This window comes from Medicago sativa, chromosome 5 (genome assembly GCF_051527215.1).
Source record: "Medicago sativa cultivar Bolivia chromosome 5, Bolivia_mono, whole genome shotgun sequence".
NCBI classification, from domain to species: domain Eukaryota; kingdom Viridiplantae; phylum Streptophyta; class Magnoliopsida; order Fabales; family Fabaceae; genus Medicago; species Medicago sativa.
Genome location: NC_140753.1, coordinates 2233527 through 2257590, shown reverse-complemented (window position 1 = coordinate 2257590; position 24064 = coordinate 2233527). Strand labels below are relative to the sequence as shown.

The 24064-nt window shown below is 36.9% G+C and overlaps 3 protein-coding genes across 6 annotated transcripts; 2 read left to right on the top strand and 1 right to left on the bottom strand.

The window, feature by feature from the left end:
• The first annotated feature begins 5917 nt into the window (after positions 1-5917).
• On the top strand, positions 5918-10416 carry LOC146919064 (zinc finger BED domain-containing protein RICESLEEPER 2-like). 4 transcript variants are annotated; one of them, XM_085712325.1, is made up of 5 exons: positions 5918-6339; positions 7210-7334; positions 7651-8827; positions 8915-9259; positions 10055-10416. In XM_085712325.1, exons 3-4 carry the CDS (start codon positions 7697-7699, stop codon positions 9107-9109), a joined length of 1326 nt encoding a protein of 441 aa, XP_085568451.1. In that variant the 5' UTR covers positions 5918-6339; positions 7210-7334; positions 7651-7696; the 3' UTR covers positions 9110-9259; positions 10055-10416. The 4 variants fall into 4 exon arrangements, with proteins under 4 accessions (XP_085568451.1, XP_085568450.1, XP_085568452.1 ...); XM_085712324.1 differs by having other exon boundaries at positions 5926-6339; positions 7210-7427; XM_085712326.1 differs by lacking the exons at positions 7651-8827; positions 8915-9259 and having other exon boundaries at positions 5926-6339; positions 7210-7427.
• A 1937-nt stretch (positions 10417-12353) lies between these two features.
• LOC146919063 (cell division cycle 20.2, cofactor of APC complex-like) lies at positions 12354-14984 on the bottom strand. The gene is made up of 4 exons (XM_085712327.1): positions 14684-14984; positions 13969-14244; positions 13356-13625; positions 12354-13262 (listed from the first exon to the last, which is right to left on the bottom strand). Exons 1-4 carry the CDS (start codon positions 14774-14776, stop codon positions 12537-12539), a joined length of 1365 nt encoding a protein of 454 aa, XP_085568453.1. The 5' UTR covers positions 14777-14984; the 3' UTR covers positions 12354-12536.
• A 1857-nt stretch (positions 14985-16841) lies between these two features.
• LOC146919062 (uncharacterized) lies at positions 16842-18424 on the top strand. Its single transcript, XM_085710589.1, has 2 exons — positions 16842-18288; positions 18420-18424. Exons 1-2 carry the CDS (start codon positions 16842-16844, stop codon positions 18422-18424), a joined length of 1452 nt encoding a protein of 483 aa, XP_085566715.1.
• Positions 18425-24064: the final 5640 nt, after the last annotated feature.

Below are 24064 nucleotides of genomic sequence, written 5' to 3'. Positions count from 1 at the left end.
ATGGATATTCCATGGGAATCCTTAATAGTTCAAGTAGAGTCACCGGTGGATTTTGCTTCACTCAAGAAGTATGAAGTAAACATGGAAGGTTTGATAGAAACTCAGATGATGTCTGAGTATTTCAAGATGCTAAATGGGCCAACATATGTGAACTTGGTCAAGGACTTTTGGTTAAAAGCTGAAGTGTACAATGAAAAGCCTGCAAAAGTCGTAAGCAAACAAGCGGGGTCAAAGAAAGGGAAAATGGTCATGGATATGAATCCTACATCATTTGATAGCTTAGAAATAAGGTCTGAAGTGATGGGCATTCCTATAACCATCACTGAGGACGTTATAGCTAAAGCTTGTAGGATGCATGCAGAGGGAAGATTCCAAGAAATAGTCAGGAAGGAAGATGTCCTGCTAAAAGGTTACTACAACTCTCTTCTGGGTGGGAAGAAAGATGCCAAGCCTTCAGAGATGGAGATTCACAACAGAATGTTGGTGAAATTCAGTAATGATTGCTTCTTTCAAAGAGCAGGAGGGTCTGACCAACCCAACAACCAACAGAAGCTAGCAATTTATTTCATGACCAATCTTGAAAAGATAAACTTCCCCAGATATGTAATGGATCATCTCTGCTGGGCCATAAACGAAAGCACTACAAGAGGAAGAAAACAAGTACCCTATGGAAGATTGCTTTCTGAAATCTTTCATCAAGGAAGGGTGCTGGAGTTCTTAAAAAGGACAAGGAGTGCTTCTGATAAATGTTTCGAAGTTTCTACTGCTGAAAGGACTATCAGTAGCAGGAGCTTATGCTCTATGAAGTTCATCAAAGAAGCCCCTAAAGATGAAAAGTGGTTAGAGATGACAACTGCTGAAACTGAGATAATCAGGGACTTTCCTCCCATCTTTAAGGAAAGTGACTCTGATTTCCTAGTTCAATCAGTAGCTGAGTACGTCTTGGAGGAAGATGCAAGGTCTCAGGAGGAAGCTGCTCTTGCTAAAGGGAAAGGCAAGAAGGCCAAGGCAGTTGCTGTGTCAGAAGCTGCTGTTTCTGAGGCACCTGAAGGGAAAAGGGCCAGAACTAGTTCTGAATCAGAAGCTGCTCCTACTAAAGGAAAGAAGGCCAGAACTAGTACTGAGTCAGAAGCTGCTAAACCTGTTTTTATCAAGGAAAAAGGAAAGATGCAGAAGGTTGGTGCTGCTTCTATTCCACAGAAGAGGAGAAAAGGTAAGGCAGACTTGGTAATCACTCAAGAGCAGCTGGATGAAGCTCTTGAAGAAATAGAGAAAGAGGAGGCTGATCCCAAGCTGAAGAAGAAGAAGGCTCCCCTTCAACTTGTGAGTCCTATGGTTGAGATGACTCGAATAAGGAAAAGGATGGCAGATGAACGTGCTGCTGATCTTATATCAGAAAGAAAGGATCAAAAAGCTCAATACATTCATCAAAGAGATGAAAAGCTCAAGGCTTTGGGATTGGAGGACTGTGATAGGTTCTACAAAGATAAACTGGCTGAAGTAAGAGCCATTGCTGGTAAACCTACTGAAGACAATGAGGAAGACGATATGATGCTCGTCTTTGAAAATGCTCCAGAAGAGGGAACTTCAGAAGCAGTTTCTCAATCTGCTGATCCACAGAAGATCACTTCTGAAGCTGACCCTGCAGATCAGGTAATCCAGATTCCAGTCACCTCTATCCCCACTTCACCCTCTTCACCATCAGCACCTGAACAAATAGAAGACACTTCTGTCTTAGACAATCTTGCTCTCCACTACTCAGGTGAATTACCCATAGACAAAACTTCAGAAAAGGCCTCTGAAACAACTCCAGAAGCAGCTGCTTCTGAAAATGTTGTTTCAGAAAACCCCCATCAACAAACACCTGAACCACAAAAACCCACAACACCCCCACAATCACCAATAGCCATCATTGACCCCCAACTCAACAATCAAACAACAACTTCACTACAACAACCACCAACTGAAACTGAATTTCAACCTTTACCTGAACACTCTCCAGAACCAACTCCCATGGATGTTGACATCTCTCAAGTCAATGTTCAAGACTCAACCTCCACCACACACATTGATTCTGACCAGCCTTCGTCTTCAAACACACAAACACACCTTACCTTTCCAATTCCTAACCCCATTCAAGATTTAGAAATCAGTGATTCTGATCTTGAAACCCTTGATCATCCACCCACAAACATCCTGGAATCTGGATATATTAATTCTGAGCTTCTCACAATCTTGAGTCAGATGCATAATCTGGTGGATCAAAGAAGGACAATTGATCTCACAGGTGCATATGAAGACTCCTGGGCATCTCTTCAAAACCGGGCAGCTGGGGTTATTGAAGAAATCAAGGCCAAATGCATCAGAGTCAAGCAAGCTTCAGTCAGAAGGCTAATGGAGCAAGTGAATCAGAGTCTTAGAGTAAGAAGTTCTACACTGCTCCTGGCAAACCAGCCTTTCTTCTTTGAAACGGATTACTTGACCAGAGAAGCAAGGCTGTGTAAGCTTCTGAAGAAACAGATGGCACAGCAGCAGCAAGAAGCTAGAGAAAGGGAACAAGCTCTTCTTCAGAGGCAACAACAACTTGAAGAACTATTGAAGAAGAAGATTGAAGAAATGGAAGAGATGAAGAAACAACAACAAACCAACCCTTAGTTGCACACCCTTGTGTTTTTCTTTGTTTGTTGTCTGTTTTAAAATTTCTTAGTCCTTGCTTCTGAAACCATCTTGTCTTATTTCTCTTGCTTCTGAATGCTTACTGATTCTGACTGTTTAGCTGCTTCTGACAATTGATATACATGTTCATATATTTTGCTCTGACTTATTTAGTTCACTTTCTTTTATACTCTCTCCTGTTTGAGTTTTTCTCATATCTTTTTGTCTTTTATGCTTAAATTTATTTTAATTTTTTTTTGATAATGACAAAAGGGGGAGTATATGTGACAAGTATTTAAAGGCTCTGAGCCCCATTAATGGCATTTGAAATTTTTGAAAACCTTCTATCATTTTTTTTACCTTATTGGTATAAGCTATGAACGAACGAAGGAGTATCAAAATTCAAGTAAAATTAATTGAACCATTCTTCTTATCTATAAGTTAATTCTTTCAATGATTCAATTTTGTTTTTAAGCTCTGATAATATTATTGCGCGAAAAATGAATTTAATTAACCTGGATGGAACTTAGGGGGAGCTTACAAACCTCACCTTAAAGACTATCAGACTCAGGGGGAGTTTGAGCTTACAAACCTCAGATTCTGAGCTTACAAACCTCAGAACCCCAAAGTCAACTTGTTAATTAGATTAACAACAATTGATCAATTTTAAATACTTTTGTTTGTCATCATCAAAAAGGGGGAGATTGTTGGAACAAAATGTGTTTAACAATGAACCTTAAAGGGTTTTGATGATAACAAGGTATTAAAAATTGTAAATTGGACTAGCTAATATTTGTTCAAGTGTACAGGACCATAATTATAAAGTTACATCATCATTGGTTCTGAATGAGCAAATAAAGAGCTATGGAAACAACAAAAATTTGAAGCTTGGACGCTCCTGAAGGCAACTTGCTACTGAAGAGAAAAAGCGCTCCTGAAGTCAAGCTGCTCCTGAAGAAATAGCGCTCCTGAAGTAAGCTGCTCCTGAAGAATAGTGCTTCTGAAGACAAGAGGTCCAGAAGCCACATCATCAGAAGCTGCGTCATCAGAAGCTGCAGAAGTCATATCATCAGAAGCTGCATCATCAGAAGCTGCCTCATCAGAAGCCATTTCACCAGAAGCTGAATATCAACTGGATTTGCAAAGAATCAAGAATTGAAGAATTATCAATGCAAAAGCTGTCTATTGGATTCGAAAACACAAACAAAGGATTAGTGGAGTTTGCAACGGTCATTTCAAAGGTGTTTGAAGGCGTGTGTTTGCAATTTGGACGAAAGCGTTGACATTGTACTTTGTACGAATTGTACAACCACGTTCTCCACTACTCTGTTTTGTGTCCGCGCTACAGGACAAGAAAACAGCTCCAGAATACGGTTTCGCCTGCATAGATGTTCCTTTGGATAAGGAATGGATTTCAAATTTGTTCTTCATAGGACAACAGCCAAATCAGGCAAAAGATTATTGGTGAAAGATCAAGCTTCAACAACGACTCTTTGGTGTGCTGGCAATTTCACAACGTCTCTCTCACACCTCTATATAAAGGAGTGAAGACCTAGAGAATTGGTAATGCAAGAACGCTGAACGAAAGACTCACAAGATTTTCACAAGTACCAAACCTCTGCTGAAATTGTTCTGCATTCACTTAGAATTTCTGTGTCTCAAAGTCATATCTTAGAAATTCTTAAGTCCATTGAGTCTGTATCTGATTTGTATTGTGAGCACCTCTGATTGTATATCAAGTGTTCAACCTTAAACAATTTTCTGTGTAATTTTGTTTAGTTAGGAAGTCTCTTGCAGTTGTGCTTGAGCAGGAAGTCTCTTGATTGTGTTCTTGAGCAAAGGAAGTCTCTTGCTTGTGTGCTTGAGCATTGGAAGTCTCTTGCTTGTGTGCTTGAGCATTTGTAATCAGATATTACTCATAGTGAAATCTCCTTGGAAGTGCAAGGGGGACTGGACTACTTCCGGATTGTGGAAGGAACCAGTATAATTGCTTTGTGTCGTTCTTCTTCTCTCTCTCTCTCTGTTTTATTCCGCTGCATTTAGATTCTGATTATCACTTCAGAAGCTGTCTCGCTTAGCTTCTGATCAGTGTGTTCAGTTTTTAGGAGAAACGAAGAATTTTTCTAAAACACAATTCAACCCCCCTTCTTGTGTTTTTCTCACCTTCATCAACATCTTAAAAGAAGTTTAATAGAAAGCAGTGAGATAGGCATCACATGACCACCACAGCATAGGACAATAGACATGGGGATAAAGGAAGTTGGGTGACTTCTCAAAGCTATTTTTGTGTGCATTACATCCGATTTTTGGTTTTGTTCCTATCCTTGTAGCACCTTCCTTCTTACACCCTCCGGTCACAAATATAAGCAAAAGTTCATGTTTTAGATACATTTAATAAATGATGTATGTTGTCTGCAATAAAGACCACATACATCATTTATTGAATGAATCTAAAACATGGATTTTTGCTTATATTTGATACCGGAGGGTGTATGTGATATAGTATGTTGGTGGCTCCATTTTGATTTATTTACTTATTGAGGATGTAAATTGCTACTATTCCTTGTAGATTCCAGCGTCCTCCAAGTGCAATTCCTTCTTCAATGCTGGGTTTGGAGGCTTTCACAGGAAATCTTGATGACTTTGGTTTTGAGGATTATTTAAAGGCTTAATAGCAGTTTTCGTCCCCTAGCTTTCACGAAATTGTGATTTTGGCCCCTAAGAAAAAAACTACAAAACCGCCCCCTAAGTTTTGCAACTGTAGCAGTTTTGGTCCCCAAGGCAAAAAAAAGGAAAAAAAATAACATGTGGCACCTCACGTAGGGTGCCACGTCAACATAGACCGAGTCAAAATTGGCCTTGGGGGCCAAAACTGCCACATATGAAAAACTTAGGGGGTGGTTTTGTAGTTTTTTTTTCTTAGGGGGTCAAAATCGCAACTTTCGGAACTGCTATTAAGCCTTATTTAAATGGTATGATATGAATGTGCCTTTATACTATTGTTGTTGCTGATTGTTTTTGCTAACAACCTTGTTGTTTGCGATTGTTGGCTACAGACTCTCGCGAATCAGAGACTATACGACCATTGGACATGCATAATGGGATGGAAGTTCGTATTGGTCTATAGAAGGGGCCAGTCTGCCCAAGTTTTATATAAGGAAATGGCTATAGGAACTTGCATGTTTTTTCGTTAAAACTTGTATATTTTTCTATGTTAATTGGTATGCAGATTAGTGGTTCTTTTGACTTAGGTATCTGCCCTTGACATCTAGAGCTGTCAATAAAGCCCCAAATCACAAAGCCCCAGCTAAAAAGCCCCTACCAAACCCACTATATTTTAGGCCCCTTATTTAAATAGATGTATTTGGCCCCAGCCCACTAATTTTTATTTTTTTAGTGGGCTATTGGGATGGGGCTCCAGGCCCACCAAAACATTTCTCAGTCACTCACTTCTCTCTTCTCCCTTCACGTACTCACTTCTCTCTTTTCTCACTACTCACTTCACTTCTCACTTCTCCAATCGCCGCCGCCTCCATTCGCCGCCGTCTTCGTCGCCGCCGCCGTATCTTCGCGCTTTCTCTTTCTCTCTTCTCTGTCGGTGATTACTTGGATATATGCATCTCTGTCGGTGAACTCGATTGTGTTTGCGTTTCACCATCTCTCATCATCGCAATCAGATCTGAGGTAATTTCTCTCTATTCCTTTGCAATTCGATTCATTCTTTCGTGTGTGTGCAATTCGATTTTTTTTACTTGGATATATGCAATTCGATTTTTTTACTGAAGCTTTTGTTTTCAGATGCAGTAGCTTTTGTTTGTTTTTGTTTGATTTTTGAGATGAAGCTTGTGATTTTTGAAATGAAGCACAACATCAATCACCTTCTCCACGTGTATATTTGTTGTTGTTTATTTTGTTACAATTTGTAGTGAATATGGCCCTGATTGGATAAACAACTTATTTGCAAGCGCTTATCATCATAATCACTTATTTATAAGCCAACATATGAACATGTAGTGAGAATAGGATATATAGAGTTTCACGTGTTTGTCACATGAACATGGCCATGTTTCATTTCAGGTTGTCTCTCACTTTTTGTTGTTGTTTACTTTGTTACAATTTGTAGTGAATATGGCCCTGATTGGATAAACAACTTATTTGCAAGCGCTTATCATCATAATCACTTATTTATAAGCCAACATATGAACATGTAGTGAGAATAGGATATATGGAGTTTCACTTGTTTGTCACATGAACATGTTCCATCTTTTGAATCATGTGACCTCTTTGTAAATGGTGTAGGCAAATGACTGAATTCTATGATGTAGGAGTATATGTTATGCTAATTTCACTTCTGTACCTGAAACAATGACATTGACCTAGATACTTCTTTTTTCATTTCATTTGAAGCCCTTTACAGCTCTGTTTCTTCTGCTGCATGCTGATTCATTTCATTGGTTCCTTTTTTCTTATGTTTAAATGCTTCTGTTATGTATTTTATGTTAGCTATCCATAGGTTCAAGTATATAACTTGTTGAAATGTCTATATTATTGTAGTATGGAGCATATGGATATGGATATGATTGGAGAAGGTCAAGATGAAACACAGTCTGTGGCATCTGAGAATAACAACACCAATAAGAAATCAATGTCAGGAGTTTGGAATTTTTTTGAGAAAATCGGTAAAGATATAAATGGCATAGAAAGGGCTGAATGCAATTTTTGCAAGAATCATTTTGCTATAAAACAAAACCCCAAGTCTTTGAAAAATTATGGTACTTCACATCTCATGCGTCATGTTGTTAATTGCAAAATTATCTTGTCAAAACTTAATAGTCTTGAACAACCCTTTAGCATGACCGAAATCAACCAAAAAACTCATCGTAGTTTGCTTTCGGAAGCTATTGTTGCTCATGATCTTCCTTTTAGTTTTGTTGAGTATGGTAAAATCCGAGAGTGGGTGAAATATATTAATCCTTATGCTGAAATGGTTTGTAGGAATACTGAAGTTTCAGATATTGAAAAGATATATGATAGGGAAAGAATGAAGCTTAAGGATATCATGGGTAGGATTCCGAATAGAATTTGCTTAACTTCGGATCTTTGGACAGCAACTACAAGTGAAGGATATATATGTTTAACCGCCCATTTTGTAGATGAAAACTGGAAGTTAGTAAGTTGTGTTCTGAACTTTTGTAGAATGAAACCTCCACACACTGGTATTGCATTGGAAACAGCTCTGTTTGATTGCCTAAAGCAATGGGGAATAGATAAGAAGATATTTTCTATTACCTTGGATAATGCTTCAGCAAATGATAACATGAAGGATCATTTGAAAAATCATCTTCGCGTGCAGAGTAATTTAATGGGTAATGGTGAGTTTTTTCATGTCAGATGTTCAGCGCACATACTCAATTTAATAGTTCAAGAGGGTTTGAAAGTGGCAAGTGAAGCACTCTACAAAATCAGAGAAAGTGTGAAATACATTAAATCATCGGACGGAAGGATGGTCAAGTTTAATGATTGTGTCAGTGATGCGGGGTTAAGTGTTAGCACTGGTTTAAGATTAGATGTTTCTACGAGGTGGAACACCGGATATTTTATGCTTGAAAGTGCCTTGCAGTACAGAAAAGCATTTGAGATTTTTCAGGTGGCAGACAGGAACTTTAAACATTGTCCTTCTGATGAGGAATGGGAAAGGGCAGAAAGAATTTGTGAGTTCTTAGAACCATTTTATGATATCACAAACTTGATCTCAGGTTCGAACTATCCAACTACAAATTTGTATTTTATGCAAGTATGGAAGGTTCAATGCCTTTTAGAAAAACACAAAGTCAGTGATGATAAAGTGATTCGAGACATGTCCTTGGATATGATGGTGAAATTTGAGAAGTATTGGACAAATTACAGTGTTGTACTAGCCTTCGGAGCTATTCTTGATCCACGCTTGAAGGTTAAATTTTTGAAGTATTGCTATACTAAACTGGATGCTTTAACTGCTGAAGCTAAGCTTGGGAATTTGATGCAAAAATTTAAAATGTTGTATGAAGAATATGTTAAATACTTTGCTAATCAAAACATTTCCCTTTCTCAATCATCATATGAGTCCATCTCATTGTCTAACCCATCTAGATCCAGTCAGGGGAACAAGACTAAGAAATCAAAATTTACAAGTGTAAGTTTTTTATGCTAACATAGTTATTAAATTTACTTCATCATATATTCTTGTTTTTAAATTACTAATATTGATTTAATATATTAGGACTTGCAAGACTTTAAAGCATGGAGCTCAAATGAGAGTAATGTCCCTGAAAAGAGTGAGTATGATATATATATATTGCGGAGGAATACATGCAAGTCGATGAAGAAAACAGTGAAGAGTTCGATGTACTTCTTTATTGGAAAGTTAATGAAAAAAAGTATCCAGTGCTCTCTATTATGGCACGGGACGTGCTGAGCATTCCCATCACCACGGTTGCATCAGAGTCGTCTTTCAGCATTGGTGGACGTGTTTTAACCAAGTATAGAAGTTCCACGCTTCCAGAACACGTTCAGATGTTGATCTGCACTCGGAGTTGGCTGCATGGCTTTTCAGAAAATATTTCTGGTAATAATACTGTCTAAAATCAAATTAGTAGTTGATTACGATTTTGTGATTCTCTCTGCAATACCATGTTAGTCTTAGCACTAGTCATTTGGCATGCTGTTAAAATTTGTGGCATAAGAGACTCTTTTGGACACCTTTGATATTTTTGCCCCAATGATTGGTGAATTGATGCTTGCCTAGTTTTTAAATTCTAGTAGTTGTCTCCTTCCACCTGAAACTGTTGAGCTTTTTATACTCAGTGAAATGTGATGATTGGATAAAAAAGTATCCAGTGCTAAAGTATCAATATTATATTCATGTCTCTATTTTTTCTTCATTTTGGGAATATGCCATTGAGAGAAATTGACTAAAATGAAGATAAACAGAACATGCTATACAAAATAAAAATGTGGAGAAGGTGATTGATGTTGTGCTTGTTAGTTGTTACTATACACGTGATCAAATAATTTCTGCCTTAAAGTTGGTTGTCAAATTAATGGAGACTCTGTTATGCAATGAAGAGTACCATTTGTTTCATCTTTCATTGGAACTTGGTACTTTTGAATAAAGTATGTTATGCCTTACTCTCCTTGTGCATGCATTGTTTCATCTTTCATTGGTATTTCAGAAAATATTTCTGGTAATAATACGATCTAAAATCAAATTAGTAGCTGATTACGATTTTGTGATTCTCTCTGCTTTGCATTTTGATTTTATCCGAAATGGATTCTGATTTGTAGCTGCAATAGTTAATGAAACTGACTTGAAGTATGCTATAGCTGCAATAGTTATATAATGCTGTAATCTTATTCACAGATGAAGATGAAAGTAATACCGAGGATGAGGGATTGATTGATGCAGCTGGTCAAGAAGATTCATAAAATTGATAAGGGGTTTATTGACTCGTGTTGGAATGAAGCAGAAAAATCGAATGGATTCTTATTGATGTTGAATTTTGTTAGGTGTTGGATTTTTGTTGGAAAGTAGCACTGTTATTATTGTTATTGATCTTATTGATGTTGAATTTTGTTGGAAAGTAGCACTGCCATTATTGTTATTGATGTTATGTTTCAAGAAATTGGTGATGTAATATGACATTGAATTTGAATGAGGTATTTTCTTAAGTTGGTGATGTAATAGGACATTGAATTTGAATGTTATTATTGTTATTGATGTTATGTTTCAAGAAAGTAGCTAAAGTATTTAAATATTCTAAAGGTTGGTATTGAAATATGAATTTGATTTTGATACAGCATAATTTGTTCTTTTGCTGCATACTTGGGAAAAAAAAATAGGGAAGTTTTTTTCCTGAAAAAAAGTAAAAAAAAAAAAAAAAAAAACTCGCCGGAGTGCCGCCGTGGGTTGCCGGAGCGCCGCCGTGGATTGCCGGTGCGCCGCCGCCAGATCACAGGCTGCTCCGGCGTTGACCGGTTGTTGACCACAGTTATCAATTAAAAATCTGTAACAATTGGGGCTTTTGGGCCCTTGGGGGCTTTTGTTTTTTTAGTGGGCTTAGTATATTTGGGGCTTATGTGAAAGGGGGCCTATTTATTTTGTTGCTTTTTAAGTCCCCTTATCATGTGGGCTGGGGCCTAAATGGTTGAAGCCCCATAAATTGACGGCTCTATTGACATCCAACAGATATTGCACGCTTGGAATGTCTTCTGTGCTTTACTGAATGACAAGTTAAATTTTCCATGTTCAATTTCGTTCAACTTTTTTTAAAAGAAAATTGCATGGAGAAAAAATTTCCCGTTACCTTCGTAATTAGATGAAATTTATGTTAGTCATGTTAAATGAGGAGTTAGAAGTATTTATAATTATTAGTATTCTGTGTATCTACCTGTATAGAGAGACAATCGTAAATGATTTTGGGTTGGTTTCAATTTCTTCAAAATTGGACAACGCTACTCACTCTATTGCTTTTTTAGTAATATATGTGGCTAAAATAATTGAGTTTAGATCATAAGCTATACAAGTGAGTGTAATGAATGTACAAGAGAATGAGAGAACAACGGAAAAGAAAAATTGGAAAAAGAATATGAATTCAATAAGAAATTTAAATGGAAATCTCAAGAATAGATTATTTAAATTTCAACGAGAACTTTCTCAAAAAAAAAAATTGATAAAGAATATTATTGCGGAAAATAAGAAAATAAGAACAGCTAACTAACTAGTTTAACTAACTAAAATGCCTAATATCGTATCTAATGCTATATGCGGTTTCAAATGAATTACTTTAATTTATTTCATTCATGTCTTGATTGATTTAGTTTGTTGTCTTTGTGTTTTAGAAAAGATAGCTCTTTTCGTGTTCGATGTGGAATGCGCCGTCAACAATCTCAAGTTCACGTAGTTAGTACATTGGTGGATAGGGGTCAAGATTTAAATACAAATTATCAAACTTGAAATCATGACCGTCTGACCGCAATCCAATGACTACGACGTGTTAACTGTGTGAACTTGTAACGGCAAACAATCCAAATCCGAACTCTTGAATTGTTTGTTAAGCCATTTGTTGAAGCAAGTGATGGTTGTTCCATGGATAAGCAAGGAGGAGGATTTGAGTGGAAGCTAAGATTGAAATTTGACACCATCATTTTACGATATTTGAATGAAATGAATCGAATCCATTGACCTAACTGGTTTACAGTAATGTTTTACAAACATTCCTAAATAGTATGTGATATTTTTATATTATTTGAGATTGAGAATGTTATATTTTTATACAACTTTGTGCAATTTACATTGGTGGCCTTTAACACTGAGTTAGGTTTGTTTATCTTGTTATTAGTGACAGAACTTCCAATTGGTCTTCTTCACCCTTTAGGCTAGTCTAATTGTTGTAGACTGTAAATTTTAAACGATGATGATCACAGGTCAGTGGTCCAATTTTTACTTTTGCTTACCCCTGGGAGGCTGTTATTCCATTCCTTTTATTTGTTGGGGTTTTAAATTCTGAAGCTTTTAGACTGATATGTTTTTATATATTTGGGGACTGAATGAGAGGATTTTTATACTTATTTATTATTTTTGTCTGTCTTTAGAGATTTAAAGATTATATTCCATATTTTTAAAGTGAGCAAGCAAAGGGCAAGAAGAACAAAGACCGATATACGTGGTTCGTCACGGGTGGTGTGTGACTACGTCCACGGGGCAAATCATGTGTTGTTTTTCACTATAATAACACGTTACAATGTACATAGGAGTCTTGTAAAAAACAACTCCATCTTCTATCTACAGTGGAGTAAAGGGCAGAAAATAACTTGGCTTTTCAAACTGTTTTGAATGTTACTGCTTATCGAATGCGGCTCACATGTGAAAATGGCTCAGCTCTTGCTTTCGGTGCAGCTTTTGCTACTACTTCTGGAGTGCCAAAAGCATTCCAAAACCTCAATGTTTCGTCTGCTGCTGCTGTTGCCACTGTGCAACCATCCGGGCTCTGCGCCATATAAAGAACTCTTGAAGTGTGACCATTGAGCTCTGCCATCTTCACCATTGAAGGATATTTCCAAAGTGTTAGCTGATTCTGTGTAAAACCATGAGAGCTGAGTAACTCCCTTTCATTCTTGTTCCATAGCAGGGAACATACTTGGGACCCAGTGTCAACCGAGTTCAAGCATGCACCGGTGTGGGTATTCCAAAACTTGATTGTTCGATCGCCACTGCCTCCACCAGTAGCTAGCAAATTCCCTTGGAATGGACACCAAGCAAGAGCCTTTACTGCAGATGTATGATCTTCAAGCCTGTGAAGCCACTGTGTAGGAGAACTAGAAGTTGATGTACCTCTGTCCCAGATGTAAAGTAGATTATCATTCCCTCCACTGGCTAATTGTTGACCGTTAGCCGACCATTTCAATCCGCAAACTTCTTGTTCATGCCCTCTGTATGTTTCAACAATGTGTGCTCTAATTCTTACATCATTATTGATAATTTTACCGTCCATCCCTCCGGTTGTGAGTATGTGGTTGTTCCATGCCAAAGACCCTACTCGCTGCCTATGACCACCTTTCAAAGTTCTCAACTGCAGAAACCAAACAAGAATAATGTTGGCAAACTAGCAGGAATTTGATAGTTCATAAAGGTGTATTAATGTTAACCAGGTAAGTGTAAAAACCTGTTTATCTGAAGCTGTATCCCATAGCTGCACTTCAGAGTTGTTCAAACCAATGCCAATATGACGCCCATCAGGAGCCCAACTCACAGATGTGATAGGGCCGTCTTCTTCTTCGACGGTAACAAGTTCTGAAGTAGAACCATTTGATGCATCCCACAAATACACTGTGTTTCCAAGTGCTATTGCAAGAACATTGGCGCTTCCCCAGTCTAATAAATTGAGGTAATAGTCATCCACAAGGTCTGGAGCGTCCAAAGTCCTCTCAGAAGTCTGAAAAACAACATATCAATCAATTAGCACAAAATTGCAAAATATTATGGTTTACAGTTTATACCATACAACACTTTCAACTAAGAATTAAGAAAACAACTCAGATCCACTTGAATTTCAAAAACCTAATCAGATAGCCAACTAATCATCAACTAGCACAAAATTGCAAAATATTGAATTTCATTCACCATACAAACCCTTTTAACTAAGAATTAATAAAACAACTCAGACCCACTTGATTTTCAAAACTCATTCAAAATTTAAATTTGGAGTTCATGCAACCAAAGAACCAAAATAACAATGATAAAACATAAGGAATATCAATCAGATTTCAGTAACACACCTGAGGAATAATTCGCCTGGGCTTTATGGTTTTATCTTGTTGAAGAGATGATGAAGTAAGCTCATGAGGAATCAAATCAACTGGAGTAGGTGGCTTGTTCTTGAAAGCTAGAATTCTGGTCCTGTTCATGTTTAAAGACTCTGCAAGTAGCTTCCTGTACGCTTCTCTGGAAGGGGAGCACACTTCTGGATTTTCCTTACCTTTAGCCCCTTCTGTCACCATGTAGTGTGCATAATCGAAATCCATCGCCGATCTATTCGGTATAAATCTGTCCAACTGGCAACAAACAAATCAAACAATAAAGAATCAATACTTGATTTTCATAAACAAATTCAGAATATTATCAACTTATCATATCATAATTTCAACTCAGTCAATAAAAAGTTAGCATAATTTCAAAATTCATTCTTTTTCACGACATAATGTCAAAATTCATTCTTTTTCATGACATAATGTCAAAATTCATTCTTTTTTAACATATTTTCAAAATTAATCCACAATCTAAGAAAACCCCCAATTCGAAAATTAAAAATCCCAATTTTAAAATTTATTCACAATCTAAGAAAACCCCCAAAATTTCAAAATTTATTCTTTATCACAGTTTTTAGACTACTAATCCAATTATGGCCAAAACACCAAAATTTGATAATTAAAATCCCAATTTACATTAAAACCCTAATTTTGAAAGATCTGAATAATTGAAAAATGTTCTTACATTTTCCTTGGAACTCTTTCTCTGTAAGTGTTCCTGAAGAGGAAAACGTGATTGGGTTTTGATGGCGGGAGAACTCAAAGAACCTGAAGCCATTGTTAGAGAGAGAAAAGAAAAACAATATACAAAATAGAATAATAACAAATGAAATTAAATTCTTGATATGAAATCAAGAATCAGAAAATGAACCCTGCAAAAGAAATGAATTAGACAAAATGAAAAATAAGCGATTATTGTAATAAGCGATTATTGTGATAGCGACTAGATTGCTTGTATGAGAGATTAGAGAGAGAGAGATTTGAATGATGAGAGAAATGAGGGAGAGATTATATATAGCAGATAGGAATTGTATGAATTAGGGTTTGAGATTTAGAAATTAGTTTATTTGGGAAGCGGCAACGGCTATTTCTACTTTGGTATCATCGATAGAGCCGTTGTAATTGTTACTGACCGTAATGCCCTTTAACAATGAAACGAAGGTGTACTTTTCTCCGGCATGGGGAAGGTTATAATTGATAAATCATCATATATAATATCTTCTTTTTTTGCTAATAACTAGTAAGATACCCGTGCATCCGCACGGGTGCCCGTTGGTGTGGATGATTTATTTAATCTTGAGATTTTTTATATGCGAATTTAAACAATAATGATATCAACTTATATAAAAATTTTGCTAAAAAAAAAAAACTTATATAATTTTTCTCCAAAAAAACAATATCAACATATATGATTTTGAAATATGTTTGCCAAACTAAAATATCAACTTGGAAAAATACTTTTTCGCAATTAAAACTTTTCTTGTGTATAATAATTATTTTAGAATTTGTGTCAGTAATGACTTGTTTCGTGTATAATAATTCCTAAATTTGTATCAATGACGACTTATCTCATGTATAATAATTATTTTAAATTTCTAGCAATGACAACTTGTCCTATGTATAATATTTATTTTAAAATTTCTATCATCGGCGACTTGCCCCGTGTATAATAACTATTTTTAAAATTTTATAGTTGATGACTTGTCACATGGTTAATAATTATTTTAATTTTTTTTTATCAATGACGACATGTCATGTGTTAATTTGTATCAATTATGACTTGGCCCATGTATAATAATAATTTTTAAATTAAACTTTGACAGTTTGTACGGTGTATAATAATTATTTATAATATATATATACCAGTCATGTCACATGTTTGATAATTATTTTAAAATTTATATCGATGATGACTTGTCTCTTGAATTAAAATTTTATTAACTTTTTTTTCATCAATGACAACATGTCCCGTGTATAATACTAATTTTTAAATTTGTAAGAGTGACAACTATTACCTTAAAAAAAAAAAAGTGACCACGATGCATAATGATTATTTTAAAATTTATAATAGCAATGAATTGTTCCATGTGCATTGATAATTTAATTATTTATTTTGATGGAAAATTATTTTTAAATTTGTATGAATGACAACTTGTATCGTGTATAATAATTACTTTCAAATTTTTAACGGTGACAACTTATCTTATGTGTAATTTTTATTTTAAAAATTGTATCATTGACACCTTATCCCAAGTTTAATTATTATTTTTAATATTTATATCAGTGACGACTTGTCCCGTGTATAAATTTTTTTTCTAAATTAGTATAAGCGAGGACTTGTCCCGTGTATATTAATTATTTTAAACGTTTAGCCTTCTCAAATTGTCCTATGTATAATATTTAGTTAAAAATTTGTATCACTGGCGACTGGTCTCGTGTATAATAATTATTTTCAAAACTATATCATTGATGACTTGTAATGTGCATCATAATTAATTTAATTTTTTTCATCAACGACAACATGTCATGTTTATAATTTCTATCAGTAACGATTTGGCCCGTGTATAATAATTTTAATGGTCAAATATGTTTAATTTACTAAAATATTCTCATTAATTATAATTAGTTGAATAATTAGATGATGAAAATACAGTAAATAATGATATGTTGTGGAAAAGAATAATAAATAGTACGGCCTTAACAGTTTTGCGATTTACGGCGATTTGCGATTACAAATCCTTTGTGATTTGTGATTAAAAAATCACCGCTTCTGTGATTTTGCTTACTACCTATATCCAAAGTACTAGTTGTTGAAAAACCTTAGGAATAGAAACCCTAGTGCAATGAGCTCTGAGTTTGTCTTCTCCGCTCAAGATGATCCAACCCTGAACCACACCAAAAAGCCACCCGACCTTAAGCTTTCACCGCCAAAGCCTTCTTTCCGCGATAAACTCTTGGGATCCTCTCAAGAAATCCCAACCCGTGAAAGAGAAAACATGATCGAAAAGAATTTGGTGCGAATTGAACTGGAAGATGGAAACAGACTACTCCCAAAGGTTTATCTAGAACCAACGGTGTTTCAGGAACTCTGCACACCATGGAAAGACGCCCTCGTCGTCAAGTTGTTGGGCAAAACTCTAGGTTACAACACCATGAGAGATCGGCTGCACAGAATTTGGAAACTCCAAGGAGGTTTCGAAATCATGGATAACGACAACGGTTTCTATATGGTGAAGTTTGATCAAGCAGCAGACAAAGAGAAAGTTGTTACTGGAGGCCCTTGGTTAATATATGACCATTGTCTGGCAGTCACACATTGGTCACCTGAATTTGCTTCTCCAAATGCCAAAGTGGAACGCACGGTCGTGTGGGTTCGCTTTCCAGGTTTAAATTTAGTCTATTATGACGAGAGTTTTCTTCTAGCCATGGCTTCAGCAATTGGTCGGCCAGTCAAAGTGGACACTAACACTCTGAAAGTTGAAAGAGGAAAATTTGCAAGAGTCTGTGTCGAAATTGATCTCACTCTGCCAGTCGTAGGAAAAATTTGGGTGAATGGACATTGGTACAAAATTCAGTACGAGGGCCTCCACCTAATATGCACCAACTGTGGGTGTTACGGCCATCTGGGTAGAAACTGCACCACGCCCCCCAGAACCGCCCCTCCCGAGACACCACAACAACAGACTGCCGGCAACCAACAAGAGGTCAGCCAACCGCTGCAACACATCAACCAGACCATCGACCAGTCACAATTAATGCCAGAATCCAGTAACGGCAAGGCAGTTAATTTTGTTCCAAATGATTTATCAGTTATTAAGGGTAATATAATTAGCATTGATGAAGGGAATAAAGAGCTTCATGGAGATTGGCTGCTTGTTACAAGAAAAAAGAAGTCAACCAGTAACCCCACCTTAATTTCCTCAAAACCGGTTACCAACAAAACCAATAGGTTCACTCCACTGACATCTGTGACCCAAAACAACAGACCTGCCCCACTAAACCAGAAATTTCCCCCACGTCCCAATCCTAATGACATAACACGTGCAAACAAACCCACCAATGACCCCAAAAGACGTAGGCAAGAAGAAAACAATTTTGACCCCCTCATGGAATACTCTTTTGCTTCCCCAACCATTAATACCAAACCTAAGCCAGTGAAAGATAGTTCAAAAAAGCATGCAATACCAACTCATGTGGTAAAGAGCAACTACAGAACCAATAACAACCTTGAAACATCCATCCCGTCCCCACACAAACTCGACCAATCTGTTACTTTTGAACCAAATTTTGGTAACGTCACCATCCTTACCCCCACACATTTGAACCCCCCAGCCATCACTGACCCTCACACAAGCCCAACCGCTAGCCACGATCATGTTACCAGTGAGGACACAACTGATGATTACATTGCTTCTATGAAGAATAAGGATGACCTTGGTGTACGTGATGAAGACATGGTCACGTAATTATCTATCTCTGTGGACCTTTTTGTTTTCCAGTCTTGTTATGGATGCTCTGATAGATACTTCAATCCTCTCTTGGAACATCAGAGGGGCATACAATAATAATGCTAGAAGACAGTTAAAAGATATGATAAGAAAGCACAATCCAACTTTCATGGCTATTTATGAAACTCACATACCTTTTACTCGACTCTCCTCCTTCTGGACTAATATTGGCTACACTCCAGTTCACATTGTTGAAGCAAATGGTCATTCTGGAGGCATTTGGCTCCTTAAACATTCTGCAACCAACATTTCCTCAACTGTTCTTGATTCTAACCAGTACTCCATAACCTTCTCCATTGGCCGAGGTACTGCTAACACTACTTGCACTTGCATCTATGCTAGCCCGAACTACTCCATGCGACCCAACCTCTGGAATTACCTCATGAACATCAACAATACCATGGACGTTCCGTGGATGCTCATAGGTGATTTTAATGAGACCCTCCTCCCCAGTGAACAAAGAGGCGGCATCTTCCATCACAATAGAGCTGCCACTTTCTCAAACTTCATGAACAATTGCAACCTCCTCGACCTTACAACAACAGGTGGTCGCTATACTTGGCATAAAAACAACAATGGCATCCGTATTCTCTCTAAAAGGCTTGACAGAGGTTTGGCTAATGTTGACTGGCGTATTTCCTTCCCTGAAGCTTTTGTTGAAGTCCTCTGTAGATTGCATTCTGATCACAATCCTCTCCTCCTCCGTTTTGGCGGCCTCCCTCTTGCTAGAGGGCCCCGACCCTTTCGTTTTGAAGCAGCCTGGATAGACCACAGTGAGTATATTGATGTGGTCAAAAAATCTTGGACCACTTACAATCATAACACAACCGCATCTCTAATCAAAGTCATGGAGAACTCGATCACTTTCAACCATGATGTCTTTGGAAACATCTTTCAAAGGAAAAAACATGTGGAACGGAGGCTCAAGGGCGTTCAATCCTATTTAGAAAGAGTTGACTCATCTCGGCACACTCTTCTTGAAAAAGAGCTGCAACAAGAATACAATCATATCCTCTTCCAAGAAGAAATGTTGTGGTACCAAAAGTCAAGAGAACAATGGGTGAAGTTTGGTGACAAAAACACTTCTTTTTTTCATGCTCAAACTATCATCAGAAGAAAGCGAAACAGAATTCACAGGCTGCAGCTCCCAAACGGCATCACAACTTCTGACAGTACTATTCTCCAAGAAGAAGCCCAAAAATATTTCAAAAATTTCTTTTGCGGCAACCAGCCCCCCCATAACCGAACCTTCAATGAAGGAAGCCACCCCGTCCTTGATGACACCGGTAAAAATTCTCTAACCTCTCCTGTCACCAAAAATGAAGTTTTTGCTGCTCTCAATTCCATGAAACCTTACAAAGCCCCTGGACCCGATGGTTTCCACTGCATTTTCTTCAAACAATACTGGCATATTGTTGGTGATGACATCCACCATCTTGTCCAAACAGCCTTCCTAACAGGTCATTTTGATCCGGAGATCTCAAACACTCTCATTGCACTAATCCCAAAAATTGATCCTCCCAAAACTTACAAAGATTTCAGACCCATTAGTCTTTGCAATATAGTTTACAAAATCATCACTAAGGTTTTAGTTCATCGACTGCGGCCTCTTCTTAATAATATTATTGGCCCCTATCAAAGTAGTTTCCTACCTGGTAGGGGCACATCTGATAACTCAATTGTTTTGCAGGAAATTGTCCACTTCATGAAAAGATCCAAAAGAAAGAAGGGATGTGTAGCTTTCAAGCTTGACTTGGAAAAAGCGTTTGACAATGTTAATTGGGAGTTCCTCAACTCTTGTCTACATGATTTTGGTTTTCCAGACATTACCATCAAGCTTATCATGCATTGTGTCTCCTTAGCCAACTACTCTATCTTATGGAACGGAAACAAGATGCCTCATTTCAAGCCCACTCATGGACTTAGGCAAGGTGACCCGCTTTCTCCCTACCTCTTCATCCTGTGTATGGAAAAGCTTTCAGTTGCTATTCATGATGCTGTTCTTCAAGGGAGGTGGGAACCGATTCACATCACTAATGACGGGCCTCAGATATCCCATCTTCTCTTTGCTGATGACGTTCTTCTTTTTACTAAGGCTAAAAGCTCCCAACTTCACTTCATCACCAGTTTATTTGACAGGTTCAGTCGAGCATCAGGTTTGAAAATTAATATTTCCAAGTCTAGAGCATTATATTCTTCTGGCACCCCAAATGGCAAAATCAATAACCTCACTGCTATTTCTGGTATTCAAAGCACAACTTCTCTTGGCAAGTACTTGGGTTTTCCAATGCTTCAGGGTCGGCCTAGAAGAAATGATTTTAACTTTATTATTGAAAAAATGCAAACCAGACTTGCATCTTGGAAGAATAGACTCCTAAACAGAACAGGTAGACTGACTCTAGCAACTTCTGTTTTATCCTCCATCCCTACTTACTATATGCAGATTAATTGGCTTCCTCAGAATGTCTGTGATAGTATAGACCAAACAACCCGTAATTTCATCTGGAAGGGCTCTAATAACAAAGGGATCCACCTAGTCAATTGGAAAACAGTTACTAGACCGAAGCATATTGGTGGCTTGGGTGTTCGCTCAGCAAGAGATGCTAATACTTGTCTGCTTGGGAAACTTGTTTGGGACATGGTTCAATCCACCAATAAGTTATGGGTGAATCTCCTCTCTAATAAGTATTCAACCGGTCCTTGCATGCTTGATGCCAGAGTGACTAGCAGCAGCTCCCCTTCATGGTCTTCCATAGTTCGAGCCAAAAACATTCTCAAAGCCGGTTATACTTGGCGTGCAGGAGCGGGCACTTCCTCTTTCTGGTTTAGCAATTGGAGCTCTCATGGTTTACTTGGTTCCCTGGTCCCTATAATCGACATTCATGATCTCCATCTCTCTGTCAAAGATGTCTTCACATCTGATGGCCAGCATACTGATGTTCTCTACACCAATCTTCCTCAACACATAGCGGACACCATCAACAATTCTCACATGAGATTCAATGCTCATATTGAAGATGCTCTCATTTGGAACCATAACAAGAATGGCGTTTACACTACCAAAAGCGGGTACTCCTGGCTTCTCTCCCTCTCAGAAACAAATAGTAATGATACTTCTTGGTCTTGGATTTGGCGGCTGAAAGCTCCTGAAAAATACAAGTTCCTAATTTGGCTTGCCTGTCATAATGCAACCCCTACCTTATCCCTGCTTCATCGCAGAAATATGACAGCCTTAGCAATTTGTTCGCGTTGTGGAGAGAATGAAGAAACTTTCTTGCATTGTGTCCGTGACTGCAAATACTCCACAGCGATCTGGCACAAAATTGGTTTCGATAACACTGCTTTCTTCACTGAGGGTTGTGCGCAAGTCTGGCTTAAGACCTTCTCTTCTGGGCCTCGCGCAAGCAGCTTCCTCGCCGGTCTTTGGTGGTCTTGGAGGCACCGCAACATGATGTGTATCAGCAATGAAACTTGGCCTTTATTTCGGATCAGTTTCCACATTCAGGATTCAGTAAATGTTATTGAGGCTAGTTTCAAAAAGATTAACGCCACCCCTCTCGACCGCATGGTGAGATGGAATCAAAATAATCATCTTTGTCACATCCTCAATGTGGACGGGAGTTGCCTTGGTTCTCCAACTCGTGCTGGATTTGGTGGTATCATTCGAAACAACGCTGGTTTCTACCTCTCTGGTTTCTCTGGCTTCATTCCGGATTCGAAAGACATCCTGTTAGCTGAACTCACTGCTCTTCACCGCGGCTTTCTCTTGGCTGTAGCTATGGGAATAGAGGATTTAGCTTGTTACTCGGACTCCCTTCTCTCCATTAATCTTATTACAGGCCGAGCATCAAATTTCCATGCCTATGCTGTCCTAATGCAGGATATAAAGGACCTCCTATCTGCTCACAATTTCTCCGTTCATCATTGTCTTCGTGAAGGAAACCAATGTGCGGACTTCATGGCCAAATTGGGAGCCTCATCGAATGAAGAATGCTTAGTCCATGCTTCTCCTCCTCATGAGCTTCTTGTTTTAATTAGAAATGATGCCATAGGAACCTCTTTTCCTAGAGCTTAGGCTTCTGTCTTTGTTTTTCCTCTCTCTTTTTTTTTTTTTGTTTTTGTTTGATTTTAGCCTTGTTACCAAAAAAAAAAAGAAAAGAATAATAAATATTGTATCAATATTGTAAAAGAGACCTAATTTAAAACAACAAAATTGTAAAGAGAACATCTATTGTAAGATGGGGGGTAATAAATTTACATTTATGTTAGTTTTTAAAATTTATGGCCCTACGATTTGTCACCTATACTCTTTCTCAATTTGAAAAAGGAATCAATGTTATTTATTTGAAACTAATTAATGTTATCTATTTCAAAAACTAAAGATTGTTATTTTTAATTTTACTTTACAATTATAAAAAGGGTTTGTCTAACAAAGTTGTTTATTTAATATAGAATACACAAAACCCTTAATTGAATACATGTAAAATGCAAAGATCTATTTATAATAGTGACCGGGGGATATACTACTTTTTAAATGTTGTTTTTCTATTATAAACTCAATTTAATCTACCAATAAATTTATATTATTTTACTCACTATCTCTTTCCAATAAATTTAATGTGTTATTTTTATCTTATAACAAACAATTGTTAATTGGAGTGCTTTCTTCTCTTAAACAAATTCTTATTTTTTTGGACATGTTTTATCCTTCAATAATAACAATCAACTATTAATAATCTAAATATTATACACTTAAATTTTTATAAGGGTTTTTCTATCATGTGCAAATTTGCACATGTTAAGAAATTTAAAATGTTAAGTTTGTCTTGGAACTTGTGTATTATATATTAAATAAACAACTTTTTAATAATAATTGGTGTTTTTCAATGAAAAGTTACTACATTTAGTTTCCTTAACATGTGCAATATTGCACATGTTAGACAAACCCTTCAATTAATTATGTATATAGTCTTTATTATAGACAACATACATTATTAATTGAATGAATTTACTTCATCCGTCTCTAAATAATACACAGTTGTTTAAGGTTTATGCACCTTAGGTTATTAAGAAAATGATTAATTGTGTTGATTTTGATGGTAAAATTAGTATCATTTACTAAAACACCCTTATTAATTGTGGTTAGTGGAGTAGTTAAGTTGGATGTAATTCAATAAATAAGGGTATAATAATGGAAAATAATAATAAATGTTGCATTGATATTCTAAAGTGACAATTATTTTGAGAAAAAGAAAAAATGGTAAAGAGACAATTATTGTGAGACGGATGGAGTATAATAGTGATCGAAGTGTGTATTAATTAACTTAATTAATACCCCCCGCCGTCCCTATATGTAAGCCCCTTTTGCATTTTTCATATTTCTTAAGAAAAGTTATCAATGTAATTAATGTGTATAGTTTGTGTGTTAGAATTATCAAAGTGTCCTTTGTTTGTATGTGTATTAAATTTGACTTTTCATATAGCAAAACAAATTTGTAGTACTCCCTCCGGTCACTATTATAAGCAAAAATACACTTTTTAGATTCATTCAATAAATG

Excerpts from the sequence above, each read along its gene's own strand:
- LOC146919063 (XM_085712327.1), bottom strand. The coding sequence starts at position 14,776 with ATGGCTTCAGGTTCTTTGAGTTCTCCCGCCATCAAAACCCAATCACGT. Across the intron at positions 14,245-14,683 it reads GAAAGAGTTCCAAGGAAAAT|TTGGACAGATTTATACCGAA; the intron begins GTAAGAACATTT and ends GTTTGTTGCCAG. Across the intron at positions 13,263-13,355 it reads ATACAGCTTCAGATAAACAG|TTGAGAACTTTGAAAGGTGG; the intron begins GTTTTTACACTT and ends TGGTTTCTGCAG.
- LOC146919062 (XM_085710589.1), top strand. The coding sequence starts at position 16,842 with ATGAGCTCTGAGTTTGTCTTCTCCGCTCAAGATGATCCAACCCTGAAC.
- LOC146919064 (XM_085712323.1), top strand. The coding sequence starts at position 7,442 with ATGCGTCATGTTGTTAATTGCAAAATTATCTTGTCAAAACTTAATAGT. Across the intron at positions 8,828-8,914 it reads AGAAATCAAAATTTACAAGT|GACTTGCAAGACTTTAAAGC; the intron begins GTAAGTTTTTTA and ends TTAATATATTAG.